The sequence below is a fragment of the Mustelus asterias genome, chromosome 8 (genome assembly GCF_964213995.1).
Source record: "Mustelus asterias chromosome 8, sMusAst1.hap1.1, whole genome shotgun sequence".
NCBI classification, from domain to species: domain Eukaryota; kingdom Metazoa; phylum Chordata; class Chondrichthyes; order Carcharhiniformes; family Triakidae; genus Mustelus; species Mustelus asterias.
The window spans coordinates 97,821,820-97,837,478 of NC_135808.1; the positions used below are offsets into that span (position 1 = coordinate 97,821,820).

At 40.6% G+C, this 15,659-nt stretch overlaps 1 protein-coding gene across 1 annotated transcript in view; it reads right to left on the reverse strand.

Annotated features, from left to right (window-relative positions):
• Positions 1 to 15,659, reverse strand: part of faf1 (Fas (TNFRSF6) associated factor 1) — a 305,741-nt gene that overhangs the window by 129,313 nt on the left and 160,769 nt on the right. Inside the window, exons 9-10 of the mRNA XM_078218550.1 lie at positions 14,127 to 14,222; positions 9,852 to 9,975 (exon numbers count right to left, since the gene is read on the reverse strand). Coding sequence (XP_078074676.1) covers positions 9,852 to 9,975; positions 14,127 to 14,222 — 220 coding nt within the window. The remainder of the gene's footprint in view (positions 1 to 9,851; positions 9,976 to 14,126; positions 14,223 to 15,659) is intronic.

Here is a 15,659-nt window from a genome sequence, read left to right on the forward strand (position 1 = left end):
ATTCAAAGTGGTTAATCCAAGGGATGTGACTTCCTCCTGAAACAAAGCACCCATGTAACTCCCCCTCCCAGATGTGTCGCAATATCTGAAGCTCAGCCTCCATCTCATTGACTTTGAGCCAAAGTTCCTCGAGCAACCAAGACTGGCTACAGAACGATAGAACCATAGAATATTACAGCTCAGAAACAGGCCTTTTGGCCCCTCGTCTGTGCCGAACCATTTTTTGCCTAGTCCCACTGACCTGCACTTGGACCATACCCCTCTCATCCATGAACCCGTCCAAGTTTTTCTTAAATGTTAAAAGTGACCCCGCATTTACCACTTTATCCGGCAGCTCATTCCACACTCCCACCATCCTCTACGTGAAGAAGCCCCCCCTAATATTCCCTTTAAACTTTTCTCCTTTCACCCGTAATCCATGCCCTCTGGTTTTTTTTCTCCCCTAGCCTCAGTGGAAATAGCCTGCTTGCATTCACTCTATCTATACCCATCAAAATCTTATACACCTCTATCAAATCTCCCCTCATTTTTCTACGCTCCAGGGAATAAAGTCCCAACCTATTCAATCTCTCTCTGTAACTCAGCTTCTCAAGTCCCGGCAACATCCTTGTGACCCTTCTCTGCTCTCTTTCAACCTTATTTACATCCTTCCTGTAACTAGGTGACCAAAACTGTACATAATAGTCTAAATTCGGCCTCACCAATGCCTTATATAACCTTACTATAACACTCCAACTTTTATACTCGATACTCCGATTTATAAAGGCCAATGTACCAAAGGCACTCTTTACGACCCTATCCACCTGGGACGTCACTTTTAGGGAATTCTGTACCTGTATTCCCAGATCCCTCTGTTCAACTGCACTCTTCAGAGTCCTACCATTTACCCTGTACATTCTACTTTGGTTTGTCCTTCCAAAGTGCAATATCTCACACTTGTCTGCGTTAAATTCCATTTGCCATTTTTCTAGTTGGTCCAAATCCCTCTGCAAGCTTTGAAAACCTTTCTCACTGTCCACTACACCTCCAATCTTTGTATCATCAGCAAACTTGTTGATCCAATTTACCACATTATCATCCAGATCATTGATATAGATGACAAACAACAATGGACCCAACACCGATCCCTGCGGCACACCACTAGTCACAGGCCTCCACTCAGAGAAGCAATCCTCCACAACCACTCTCTGGCTTCTTCCATTGAGCCAGTGTCTAATCCAATTTATTACCTCCCCATGTATACCCAGCGACTGAACCTTCCTAACTAACCTCCCATGAGGGACCTTGTCAAAGGCCTTGCTGAAATTCAGGTAGACAACATCCACCGCCTTCCCTTCATCCACTTTCCTGGTAACCTCCTCGAAAAACTCTAATAGATTGGTCAAACATGACCTACCACACACAAAGCCATATTGACTCTCCCTAATAAGCCCGTCTATCCAAATATTTGTAGATCCTATCCCTTATCACACCTTCCAATAACTTGCCCACCACCGACATCAAACTTACTGGCCTATAATTTCCCGGATTCCTTTTGGAACCTTTTTTAAACAACGGAACAACATGAGCCACCCTCCAATCATCTGGCACCTCCCCGTGAATACTGACATTTTAAATATGTCTGCTAGGGCCCCTGCAAGTTCAACACTAGTTTCCCTCAAGGTCCGTGGGAATACCCTGTCCAGTCCTGGGGATTTATCCACTCTGATTTGCCTCAAGACAGCAAGCACCTCCTCCCCTTTAATCTGTAAAGGTTCCATGACCTCCCTACCTGTTTGCCCTATTTCCGTAGACTCCATGCCCGTTTCCTCAGTAAATACGGTTGCAAAAAACCATTTAGTATCTCCCCCATCTCTTTTGGTTCCATTCACAGTCTACCACTCTGGTCTTCAAGAGGAACAATTTTATCCCTCACTATCTTTTTGCTCCTAACATACCTATAGAAGCTCTTTGGATTTTCCTTCACTCTATCTGCCAAAGCAACCTCATGTCTTCTTTTAGCCCTCCTGATTTCCCTCTTAAGTACAGATGTGGTCACTATTAACCACAATAGCATCCACCTGCTCCCACATTCCTGGTCCACATCCCTATTTAATTAGATTTTCAATTTGTTTTTACTTTTACTACTGATCTTTCGTGTTCACATTAACTTCTTTTTCTTACCTAGCCTTCAATCTCGAAGGCAAGTGGAACGTTTTCATTTATTGCAAGGGGAATTGAATGGGAAAGTTTTGCTACAGTTGTACAGGCTTTGTAAGACCACATCTGGAGTACTCTATACCGTTTTGGCATTCTTATTTAAGGATATAATTACATTGGAAGTTGGTCGGAGATGATCCATTCAACTGATTCCAGAGATGAAGGAAAAACAAAAACTGAAAATGCTGGAGAAACTCAGCAGGTCTGATAGTATCTGAGGAGAGAGAATAGAGCCAATGTTTCAAGTTTGCATGAAACTCAGACAAAATTTATAATGAGGGTTGGGGGTGGTAGGGAGACAGTAATTGGACAAGGGAAATGTAAACGGTGATGATGAAGGCTGAGAAAGGTGCTAAATGGGTCCATTAAGTGATCGAAATGTGTGAATGACAGAACAGAGGTACAGATTATTAAGTTGCCCTGAAGTGGAGTTGGGAGGGGGGGTGTTTTGGAGACAAGATAGAGAGCGCGATTTGAGAAGTGAAAACATAAAAGAAAGAATGAAAAGTGTTAAAAATGGATGAATGAGATGCAAAGAAGAAATGAAATATTATAAAGGAAGTGGGGTGAAGGTGGAGGGGAGAGTTCATGCTCTGAAGTTGTTCCACTCAATGTTCAGTCCAGAAGGTTGTAAAGTGCCTAATCGGAAGAGGGTTTACTGTTCCTCCAGTTTGCATTGAGGTTCACTAGAACTTCACAAAAGGCCAAGGACGGACATGTGGACAGGAGAGAAGGGTGGTGTGTTGAAATGGCAAGCGACAGGAAGGTCTGGGTCCTGCTTGCGGACTGGCCAAAGGTGTTCTGCAATACAGTTACTCAGTCTGCGTTTGTTCACAGAAAGCTAGAAAGTAAAGTTGCTTCCTTTCATTTTTAAATTTTGTTCAACTGTTCATGGTTGAACTGCTTCATTTTTCAGTTTTAAACTGTGTTATTAAATAAAGTTTGTGTTACTATAAAAGATCCTCGAATCATTCCTGGAAAGAAATTATCTTTTCCCCACATTTATGTCAAAAAGGAAAAATTGTTGTGGTCTAGTCTGGCTTCCTCATATAAATTGCGGTTCTGGCTCAGCACCCTAACATACTCTATTTGCCAGATCGTTGCCCACTCAATTCACTTATCTGCATCCCTTTTGTAGCCTTCTTACATCCTCTTCACATCTTACTTCCCACCTATCTTTGTGTCATCAGCAAATTTAGAAACTATGCCTTTGGTCCCTTCATCCAAGTCATTTATACATATTGAAAAAAAAAAGTTGAAGCACCAGCGCCGAACTATGCGTCACACCACTCATTACATCTTGTCAAACAGAAAAAGACCCATTTATACCACCCTCTCTTTCAAGTTAGCTAGTCAATCATCTATACGAGTCATATATTACCCCTACACCATGAGCTTTTATTACTTACAATAACTTTGCAATGCGGCATCTTAACAAATGCCTTCTAAAAATCCAAGTATAATACATCCACCAGTTCCCCTTTATCCACTGCATGTTATTTCCTTAACGAACTTCAACACGACTTCCCTTTCAAAAACCATGTTGACTCTGCCTGAATTTTTCCAAGTGTCTGCTATAACAGTAATATTATTAGTTTCTAACAACTTTCCCTAAATAGTTAAACAAACTGACCCATTTTTCCCTGCTTTCTGTCTCCCTTCCTTTTTGAATAAAGGAGTTGCATTAGCTATTTTCCAATCAAATGGAACCTTCTCGGAATCTAAGGAATTTGGGAAAATTAAATGCGAATCACAAAAGAAGTGGAGGCAAACTACTGCGGATGCTGGAATCTAAAACAAATACAGAAAATGCAGGCTTGACAGCACCTGTAGAGAGAGAATAGAGTGAATGTTTGGAGTCTGGATGACCTTTTGTCAGCTCCGGATTCGAAACATTGACTCTATTCTCTCTCCACAGATGCTGGCAGACCTTTTCCAGCATTTTCTATTTTTATCACAAAAGAAGTTGCTCGGGATATAGTTTAAAACCCTAGGATGAAGTTCATCAGGGCCTGGGGACTTGTCATCCCTTGGCTTCAAAAATTTGGTCAGTACCACTTTCCTGGTGATTGTAAGTTTCTTGAGTTCTTCCCTCCCTCCCTTTCATTTCCTGATTTACAGCTATTTCTGGGATGTTACTTGTATTCGCTCATGAAGACCGATGCAAAATACCTGCTCAATTAATCTGCCATCTCCTTATTTTCCATTATTAATTTCCCAGACTCACTTTCTATAGAAACTCTTGCTGTCTTTAGATTTATATTTCTTGCTAGCTTTCCATCATATTCTATTTTTTCCTTCTTTATCAATCTTTCAGTTCTTCTTCGCTGCTTTTATATTCCAATCTTCTGACCCACCATCTATCTTTGTACAATTATAAGCTTTTTCTTTAAGTTTAATACTATTTTTCACCTTCTTAATTAACTATGGATGATGGGTCCTCCCTTTGGATTTTCTCTTTCTCGCTGAAATGTATTTTTTCAGTGCATTCTGAAATATCCCCTCAAATGTTCATTGCATCTTTATTGATCTATCCCTTAACCTAATTTTCCAGTTCAATGTAGCTAGCTTTGCTTTCATGCCATCACAACTGCCTTTATTTAAATTTAAAATATTAATTTTGTGCCCACTCTTCTCTTCCCAAGGTTAAACTCAATCATATAATGATTGCTACTACCTGTGGGTGTCTTACTATGAGGTCATTAATGAATCATATCTCTTTGCACAATACCAGGTCTTGTATAGCCTGTTCTCTGGTTGGCACCAGAATATGCTGTTTTACGAAACTATTCCAATTCATCTGATTTTTCCAGTCTACACGTAGATTAAAATCCCACACGATTATCTCAGTATCTTTCTGACAAACTGCCATCATTTCCTCCTTTAAAGCCTGTCCTGCAATCTAGTCCTACAATATGTTAAGGGGCCTGTTCACTACACCCACAAGTGGTTCTTGCCTTTATTATTTTTCATCTCTTCCCAAACTGCTTCTACATCCTGGTTTCCTGAACTTGGGTCATCCCTTACTATTGTGCTTACACCATCCTTAATTAAGAGAGCTAACCCTCCATCTTTCCCCAGCTTCTTGTCCTTCCTAATGTCACGTACCCTCAATATTCAGGACACAATCTATGTCATCCTGCAGCTATGTCTCTGTAATGGCTATCAGATTATACTTATTTATTTCTATCAGCGCCATCAGGTCATCTGTTTTGTTTTGAATGCTACGTGCAGTTGTAACTTCTCGCATTATCTGATTTACTCTCAGATGTGTTTTCTCTGTTCCTACCTGTCATGATCTGTTTATCATTTCACACATTAAAACCTTTCTCTGTTGCCTTGTCTCTATTCTTTGATTCAGCACATCTTCCCAAATTTGATCCCTTTCCTCCATTATTTAGTTTAAAGCACTCTCTCTACTTGCCTAATTATGCGGCTCACTAAACACTGGTCCCAGCATGGTTCAGGTGTAGACCATTTCAATGGTACAGCCCCCACTTTCCCTAGTAGTGGTGCCAGTGTCCCACAAACTGGAACTCACTTCTCCCGCACCAGTCTTTGAGCTATGCATTCAGTTCTCTAATTTTACGTATCCTCTGTCAATTTGCAATTGGCTTAAGTAATCCAGAGTGTATTACCGTTGAGGTTCTGCTTTTTAATTTATATCCTAGCTTCTCATACTGGCTATGCAGAATCTCTTTCCTAGTTCTCCCTATGTCATTGGTAAGTACACTGACCATAATGGCGAGATCATCCCTCTCCCAATCCAAGTTCCTCTCCAACACTGAGTAAATGCCCCGAACCCTGGCACTGGCTAGCAACACAGCCTTCTGGACTCCTGCTCTTTGCTGCAGAAAACTATAGTTGCCAAACTCCAACTAAGTCCCCTACTACCACTACATTCTTTTTTGCTCCCCCCACTTGAATGGTTTCCTGTACCACAGTGCCATGGTCAGTCAGCTCATCCACCGTGCAGGCCTAGCTCTCAACCAAACAAGCTGAGAAAATCTCAAATCTATTGGACAACTGCAAAGATCTAGTCTCCTGCACTCCTGCCTTTTGAGATCTCTTATTTATATTCCTTACTCACAGTCACACATTCCTGTCCCTGATGACTGGCTAAATCCGAATACCCTATCCTAAGGGGCATGACTACCCCTTGGTATCCAGGTAACTTACCCCTTCTGGACGTGTCGCAGTGTCTGCAGCTTAGCATCCCGCTCAATGCCTCTGTGTCACATTCAAGCTGCAAACACTTACGCAGATGTGCTTGCCCTGAATCACAATGGCATCAGGAGGTCACACATGCTACAGCCATGAAACATTACCTGTCCCACCATCCTTAATGTGTTTAATTAATTTTTAAAATTAAATTATTCAATTACCTATTTTCCTTTTATGTATTTTGTTAACCTTATCACCAGTTAATGGACTATTTTAAACCTTAGGAGTAGAATATACTTTAATCACTTACCAGATACTTACCAAATAGCTGTTGTGGAATAAGAACCAACACCTACAGGGTGAAAAAATAAGAGCGAAAGGAAAGGAACACCACCTTACCCCACTAACCAACTCCCACACACACCAAACTCCCAGCATACACTCAGTTCCAAACTGCACTCATTTGCTAGACTGCACCAAAAGAACCACGAATTCTTAGTAAACTGAACTTGCAATTACAGGAACTAGATAAACCAGTTAGCTAATTAACTACTCAGCTCTTTCAGTGGAGTGTTTTTTCCCTGCCTAAGAGTGGCAAAGCTTCTCCATCTGGTATCTTCAACCACCTATTTTTTTCATACAAAGGTAGCATCATGGCTCTCATCAGCAGTTCACAAACTGGCCTTTCATTGTATTTATTCATTATCTAATCTACCCTCAATATTTGGCTATATTACACTCCCATTGACTCTCCTTTAAATCCTTATTATCTACAACCCACTTCTCCACACAATTACATACTCTTTCCTCCTTCACCTTCAGCATCATGTACCAAACACCTCATCCTAGGTAGTTTCAACCGATATCTCAGCTTCGCCTGCCACATCTTCTGAATTCACTGCTCTCCTGTCCTCTTGAAACATTTCCCTCCACCTAAGCTCTCCTGACCCACATGCAGTGTCATCCTCCAACCTAGCATCGTCTCTATTCCTCTACTTGATCATTGACGAAGCAATCTCTGTCCAATGCTTCATTTCCCTTACAGTCTACATCAGCATACTCTCCTTTATCACCACTTCCTTCTACATTTGTCCCTGGAAAGAAAATCTACCCCACATCACTTACTTGTATCCAATCTCTGAACTGCCTAGGCAGTAACACTCTATCCACAACCTCTACAGCTGTTGACTTGAAAATCCATGTCTTCATCCACTTCTGATACCTTTGGCCCTTGTAAAATCTTCACATCTCCCATCCTATTCGTTCCCTCTAATATAGACCCACCTTTGCGCTCTCATACCCAAGAGGTGCAAACTGATATGCCATGGGATTAGCTAGTCATTGCCTTATCTGGTTTCAATACACTAGTTCTACTAGGCTTTGGTCTGCCCTGTCAAAATAGGCATGAATATAGGACCATCCTGAATGACAAAGAGAATATCGGCTTATTTTCTCCACTACAAATTGCCTTTTGTAATCCTCTCCTTGTGTTGCTAAACACCACTGCACCATCCATGAAACAAACAAAGGGAACTTGGCCTGAAATAGAATATGACCATTCTTCAGTCACTTGGTGGTACAGAGTTTGAATATTGCTGAGACATATTACTGAAGCTTTTTGTTTTGAACTCATCAGGATAAAAGCAAGAATGGCAAATTTCAAATGATCAATACAATATATACTACAGGAGAAAAGGGTGCTGATTGGCTTTTAAGTGAACTACAATTAGAGTAATAGAGGTTTACAGCACGGAAACAGGCCCTTTGGCCCAACCTGTCCATGCTGCCCTTTTTGTTTAAAGCCCCGAAGCTAGTCCCAATTGCCCGCACCTGGCCCATATCCCTCCATACCCAATTGATCAGAGTATTGCTGTGGAAAATGCAACAAGGAACTACAAGCGCCCAAGTTCGAGGGTAATTCAAAAAAAGGTGCAAGGCTTGAACATATTTCATTTTCTTGAAAAGAACAGACCCATGTATGAATGTATGTTGCTTCTGGTGAGTGTAAATGAGTCATGTTACACACTTGACTGATTATTTTAAATTAGTTGGAAACACACAACTTGACTATTGCTGAGAAAAGAGACATGCTGTTGAAGCTTGTTGTCTTTCATTCATCAGGACAGATTCTCAAGAATACCAATTGTAAAAGAAAAAATAACTATACTGCATAAGAAGAGAGTGCTGATTGGTAGGCTAGTGGACTCCGATTGGTACAGGCCTCACAATGGAGAAATTCAGTAATATTCTCCATTAATAGGATACTGTCGCCATCTAACCAGTGTCAGCTTGCCTTGATTGAATTTAAACAAAAATTGGCTGTTAACTGTTTACAATTCCCAAGGCAATGCCCCTACCAATCAGTGTCCACTTGTCCACCAAATCATTGGGATGTAAGGCCTATGTACCTGGCATTGTACTGTTGATTAAGTTCGTACATGACATTGCTCAATTGTGTAGTGAAAGAATGTCATTTTGGACTGACAGCTGCATCCTATTAGTGGAAAGTACCAATCACTCAACTACTACATAGTGGCAGCATGAAACCTGTTTAACCTGTTCAAATTTTTGACATACTTCACCCTTCCAAGCTAATTTGAGATAGACCAGGCATTTCTTGTGTTCAAACGTGCTAGTCTTTGGCCTATTTCCTAGCTTACATGATATAGAACAGACAATGATCTGATCAGGATAGCCTTCATCCCATAGGAAAGCTTTGATACGCTCCATTTCTGCACCAGCTTTGAAGGTAACTTGGGTCCTATTCACATGATTACTGAGAAGGCCAAGTTTATAGCTAATGGAGCTATACAAATCCCAACATGCATATGACGAGTGAAGGAAAGCTTCAGGTACACAGTAGTGGAGAACCCATTAGTGAATTTCTCAACTAGCATGTTGAGAAAAGAGAGCGTAGTATACTGGTCTGTTTCGAAAGTGAATTTGAGTGCAGAATGTGGCATATTAAACTGCACCAGGAAATCCTTACATGTGGCCGTAGATTCAAAGATTGCGAACATATCATTTATATATCAGAAAAATGCATGGGCTCAGAGGTTAGGACTCATTCCAGCGTTAATTCATTTCTTGTAGAAAGCAATGAAAATGTTAGTGTGTGCTGGACCTAGAGGGGATCCCATGGCTACACCAGCTAATGCTTTCTTCATGGTAATGTCTCAGCTAATTGTAGTCGGCTTGCCAACCAATCAGCACCCTTTTCTTTTGTAGGATGCATTGTGATCATTTGAAATTTGACATATTTGTTTTTGTCCTGGTGAGTGCAAGACAAAAAGCTTCAGCAACATGTCTATTTTTAGCAATGATCTTTTATATTTATTGAGTCCTTTACATTAGCAACATCCTTTTCATGAGGTATAAAATGTAATTCACTATTAAATAATAAAGACAAAACAGAATAGGTAAACTGTGGAATGACTTGGTGCAAAAGATATAGACTGCGTTGGACATTATTGGTATTATTAACATACTCATTGGAGACTTCTTTGATCCTGAAGATACCATGCCAAAAAGTTCACCATCGTCAACTCCAAACTCAGTAGCATCTTCAAAATCATCTCCCTCACTGTCACTGACCATGTGAACATCAGTGCACTGCATAAAGAATTGAAAGCAATCAAGTTAATAAGCTCCACCATTGAACAAGTGCATTCAAACAGTTATTAAAGCAACCTATATTGGAAGAGCACTAATGAGGAAAAACTTCTAAATATTTAACCACATGATAAAGCAGCATCAAAAAGACTAAAGGAAACCATATAAACCAAAGCTTTTGCAGTTCCTGTATTGATTCCCTTTGTTAATCCTTCAAATAAGTTTATACGGCTGGAGAAGAACGAACGGCCCTTTCAAAATTCTGGCCCCTTAATTTAACCTTGTATCACACCAAATTAAGTTAGATAAACTGGTGTGCGATTTCCCCAACCTTTCATGAGATCTATATATGAAATACTAGATTAAATTTGAGTTTTCGTTTTGAATAATTGCCTCAACAAGAAGTTCTATACCTAACTTTGGTGGTTCTACAATCCCTATGCTCATTTTCTCTGTGAAAACTGAGGCCATTTAATTAGTTACTATCTCTGCCATTCCCTCAACACCTCTATACTCCTTCATCCATAGTGGCCTTATCCCTACTTTAACAGTCTTCCAACTACTAATGTGTCATAAAAGCCTTTTTGTTGCCCTCGAGTTTTTCCCTGAAAACTTTACCACTCATTCCATTAGACTTTCTAATCGTGTACAATTTTCCTATAGTGTTTACAATTATCCTGGATTTAATCATATTATGTGGCCACCAAGTATAAAAAAAACCCTAAAATTTAAAAGTTAATTAAATCACTACAACACCTTTTTCTCCTTCCTGGAATGGAACTGACGCAAGGAGAAAAATATTTAAACTTTCTGATAATATGAAAAATATACTTCAAATGAAATAAAAATGTCCATTTAATGCTTTTTTTTAAAAAATCATTTCCTGTTCAGAAAGTACTCACTCTTGCTGGGATACAGATGGCAACAGCTCACCTGCTACTTCACTAAAGTCAGAACTCTACTGGAGAGCACAGGCTGAGACTTACCAGCACACAGTTTAACTATGAAGGATATCACAACCAGTATCACACAAAATCCCATTGCTCTTCACTCAACATCCATAAACTTGTATGTTTCAGTAGGAATCACACAGAGACCATTCTCTAACTGACAGGCAAGGAAAATTACTTGCTCTCAAGTGCCTTCCAGTTCCTGTTGTCCTGGCTGCCTGAAGGGAACTGAAAATTGCTTCAGTAACTTGCTCGGTAGTTTGTCCTGTTTCCAAATAGAGAAATACCTAACAAGTAGTGTACATTTCTCTTTAACACAATTAAACTCTACGCATTGGAATCATGCACCTAAATCATTGCCAGAACACTTTAATAAACGTGCACATTCTAAACAATACAGCGCCAATTGAAACTATTAAGTGATCAGTCTATTAAAATGGTACAACTTTTAAGAAAAGTCTGATGCAAATTTTACTAAATTATGGTGATTCTAAAGAACATTAAAGATTGACTGCTGGTGACACAACCATTTTAAACAGTTACTGTCAATGCTATGATTAGAAGAATCTAGGCCAAAGTATTTCAGCCATACAAGATGCTTTATTTAAAGCTATTATGCAAATGCATTTTCAGATTTTATGTTAGAAAGAAATGTATGCTGAACAGTATGCATTTTTCTATGTAGTTTATTCTCTAAAATCAGTATTATAGTTTGTCTGCTCATGCAATCCAAATTCACATTTAAACGGTAATACAGCCAACACTTCAGTAACAGAATCCAAGGCAAGCTGATAATGTGAAGGCAAAAAATCTATTCATTAATTATTCACAGAGTCATCTATGGATAGGCTGTTCAAGTTAATTACATGCAACCACAGCAATAAAGCTGCAGTGGCTTATTTAAAAAAGGTGAACCAAAACCAGAAAATAGTACGCATTTTTCATTTGCCTATAAAAAGATTAGTTGGAAAACACTTAAATTTATGGAATGTGTATAGCCTTTATTGAAAATGGCAATGGTAATATACAGCAACAATTTTTCAACTAATAGTTTATCTACATTCTTCGCCTTCCCAACTCTTACAGAATCTATACTACCAGAAGAATGAGAGAAAGTTGTGTCTCATTAATCACAACTCACTCTGCTACATGAATGCTTATTTTACAACCATATGGTAATAAGAACGGTATTAGCTTTTACCAGTCCAGCAGGTATCAAAAGCACACAATGTGATCTGAGGATCTACAAACCTTTTATTTGGTGGATATGGCGATACTGGAAATACCACGTTCATTGTCTCATTTAAATACACTCAGAAGTTTGTGGTGGACCTTCTCTGTGAGGTGGACCTGAACTGTGGTGCTAGCTGGTGAACCCCAGGACTGATTTAGCAACAATAAAGGGACAGCAATAGATGCTCAAGTTCAGAATGTGCTTGACCTGGAGTTTAACTTGTAGGTGATGGTGTTCACATGATCTTACTGCTCATCTTTGTTAGGAGGTCCCTTGAAAATAAGCCTCGGCACTGCAGTGCACCCCGTGAACGGCACATGCTGCAGTTGTCATGTGTCAATGCTACAGCGTGTGGACTTTGGCCCAGTGACAGAATTCTCAAGAAGATTGTTGCATCCTCAGTTTATGAAGTATGATTCAGTAACTTCAATCCAGATAAGTCATGAGCATACCAAGGTACATCAGCATAGAGGCAATTTATAGGATTCGCAATCTAGAGTACTGGATTCATGATACAGAGACATTGCCGGAATTTTACCAGCACGCCTGCCCTGGAATCGGGTGGGCGAGGCTCGCAGAACGGCATTCTCCGTTGGCCTCGGGCAGGATGTTATGAGCCTCGGGCAGGTGAGGCAGTAAAATTCCAGCAATGAATTCAAATCCTGCAATGCAACCGATGAATGTAAATTCAGAAAATTAACTAATTTGGAATAAAAAGCTGGTATCAGTAATAGTGACCATGTAACTAACTACTGGATTGTCATAAAACCCACCAGTTGATGAATGTTCTAAAGGGAAGGAAGTCAGCTGTCCTTACCCAGTCTGGCCTATATGGAACTCTAGGTCAACAGCAAAGATTTTATTTTCTTATCCATTCATGAGATGTGGGTAATGCAGGCATTTACTGCTTATCCTTCTAACTGCCCTCAAGCCGGTGGTTGATTCTTAACTGACCTCTGAAAAGGCTGAGGAAACCACTAAGTTGTACCAAGTTCTACAAAAATGCAAAAAAAATAAGATTTTGCCCTTGAAGCCAGAGCTCAATACAACAAAAGCCCAACCAACCTGTTCAACCCTGTAAAGTCCTCAGGTGTGAGCAGAGAAAATACAGAGAAGTGGGAAGCGATATATTTTGACAGGAAGGACAGAGTCAATGCAAACTGAAGGGTGCAATTCTAAAAAGGATGCAGGGAGAGACGCTGGGATTTATACACGCCATTTGTGGAAGCTGGCAGAGCAGGCTGAGAAAATGATTAAAGGCACACAAGGGATCCTGCGTTTTATAACTACAGGCACCGAGTACAAGAGTAAGGAAGCCATGATGAATTGTTATAAAACACTGATGTGGCCACATCTAGAGTAGTGTGTCCAACTCTGAGCACCACACTTTAAGGTGTGAAGGCTTAAGAAAAGGGTGCAAAAATGATTGACAAGCTAGTGCCACAGTTGATGGACTTTGGTTACCAGGATAGATTGACAAAGCTGGAGATGTTCTCCTGAGAGAAGATATGAGCAATGTGTTCAAATTCATGGGGCATCTAGACAGAGTAGGCTGTGCAAAACTGTTCCCATTGGCAGAAGGAAGAGCAACTAGAGGACACTGGTATAAGGTGAATAGCAAAAGAACCAATGGAGACATGAGCCAAAATTTCTTTACGTAGTGAATGGTTAGGATCTGGAATGCACTGCCAGAGAGGGTGCTGGAGGCATATTTAATCATGGCTTTCAAAAGGGAATTGGATAAGCACCTGAACAAAATAATTTTCATGGCTACAGGGAAAGAGTGGGACCAACTGAGTTGCTCTTGCAGAGAGTCAGCACTGATATAACAAGCGAAATGACCTCCATTTGTGCTGTAAGTGCCCTATGATTTCTTGATTGAAAAATATGCTTTCTTTTCAAAACAATGTGGCAAATAAATCACTTCAAATTTTAACTTGAATTAAAAAGCAGAGCTATTGCTTTACCTCTTCAGAGTGTTCACGGGTTTGAGCAGGTGAAGGTCTTTTACTAACTGTTAGTCGATGGCAAGGATAATTGAGCCCAGCGGCAGCCAAGGCAACCTGCAAAAAGTTTGAGACAAAGTAACATTAAAATAAATAAAGTGATACCAGTATCTCAGACAGATTAACACTAAATTTGTAAGATTTTGTAGCTTCTTGCTTTAGTCAGAAAGAAGTTTTAATGTCCAGTATTTTTAGTTTATATGCTAAATCTTTTACTACTTCATTAGTAAGTGCGTAGAAGATCGTCAAAGAAGCAAATCCACGTATTTCCCAACCGGAAACCATGGACAAACAGGGATAGCTACTGCCTGCTGAAGTCCAGGTCTGAAGTGTTCAAGTCAGGCAACCCTAATCTATAGAAGAAAGCAAGACATAATCTACGGAAATCCATTAAAGATGCCAAAAGACAGTACCAGACCAAGCTAGAGTCGCAGGCTAGCCACACGGTCTCCTGCCGACTATGCAAGGTCTGCAAGACATAACAGGCTACAAGATGAAGGCAGGTAAAAATCGCCAGTTCCAATGCATCGCTCCCTGATGAGCTCAACACATTCTATGCCCGTTTTGAGCAAGAGGTCAGAGAGAGCACGTCCTTCACCTCAGAAGCCTAGGACGAACCTGCATCCGAGGTCACCATTGCCTACGTCAGAGCAGCCTTCTCAAAAGTCAACCCACGGAAAGCAACTGGCCCAGATGGGGTACCCGTACGAGCGCTCAGGTCCTGCATGAACCAGCTGGCAGGGGTATTTGCAAACATCTTCAACTTCTCTTTACACCAATCTGAGGTCCCTACATTCTTCAAGAAGACAACCATCATCCCAGTACCAAAGAAAAGCCAGGCAGCGTGCCTTAATGACTATCGTCCAGTGGCTCTGACATCCATCATTATGAAGTGCTTCAAAAGGTTAGTCATGGCACAAATCAATGCCTGCCTACCAGACTGCCTGGATCCACTACAGTTCACCTATCGCTGCAACAGGTCCACAGCAGACGCTATCGCCCTGGGGCCCTACACTCAACCCTGGAACACCTAGATAATAACACCATTATTCCCAAGAGACGCATCTCCAAACTTCGTAGTCTCAACTCTTCTCTCTGCAACTGAATCCTAGACTTCCTAACCCACAAAAAGCAGTCAGCAAGGATAGACAACACCTCCTCCCCGATCATCCTCAACACCGATGTTCCGCAAGGCTGTGTCCTCAGCCCCTTACTATACTCCTTATACAGCTCTGACTGTATGGCCAAATTCCCCTCCAACTCGATTTTCATATTTGCTGATGACACCACCATTGTGGGTTGAATCTCAAACAATGACGAGACACAGTGGAGGAAAGAGATAGAGACTCTGGTGAACTGGTGTGATAACAATAATTTCTCCCTCAATGTCAACAAAACGAAGGAGATAGTCATCGACTTCAGGAAGCATAGCGGAGAGCATGCTCCTATCTACATCAATGGGAACAAAGTAGAAATGGTCGAGAGCTTCAAGTT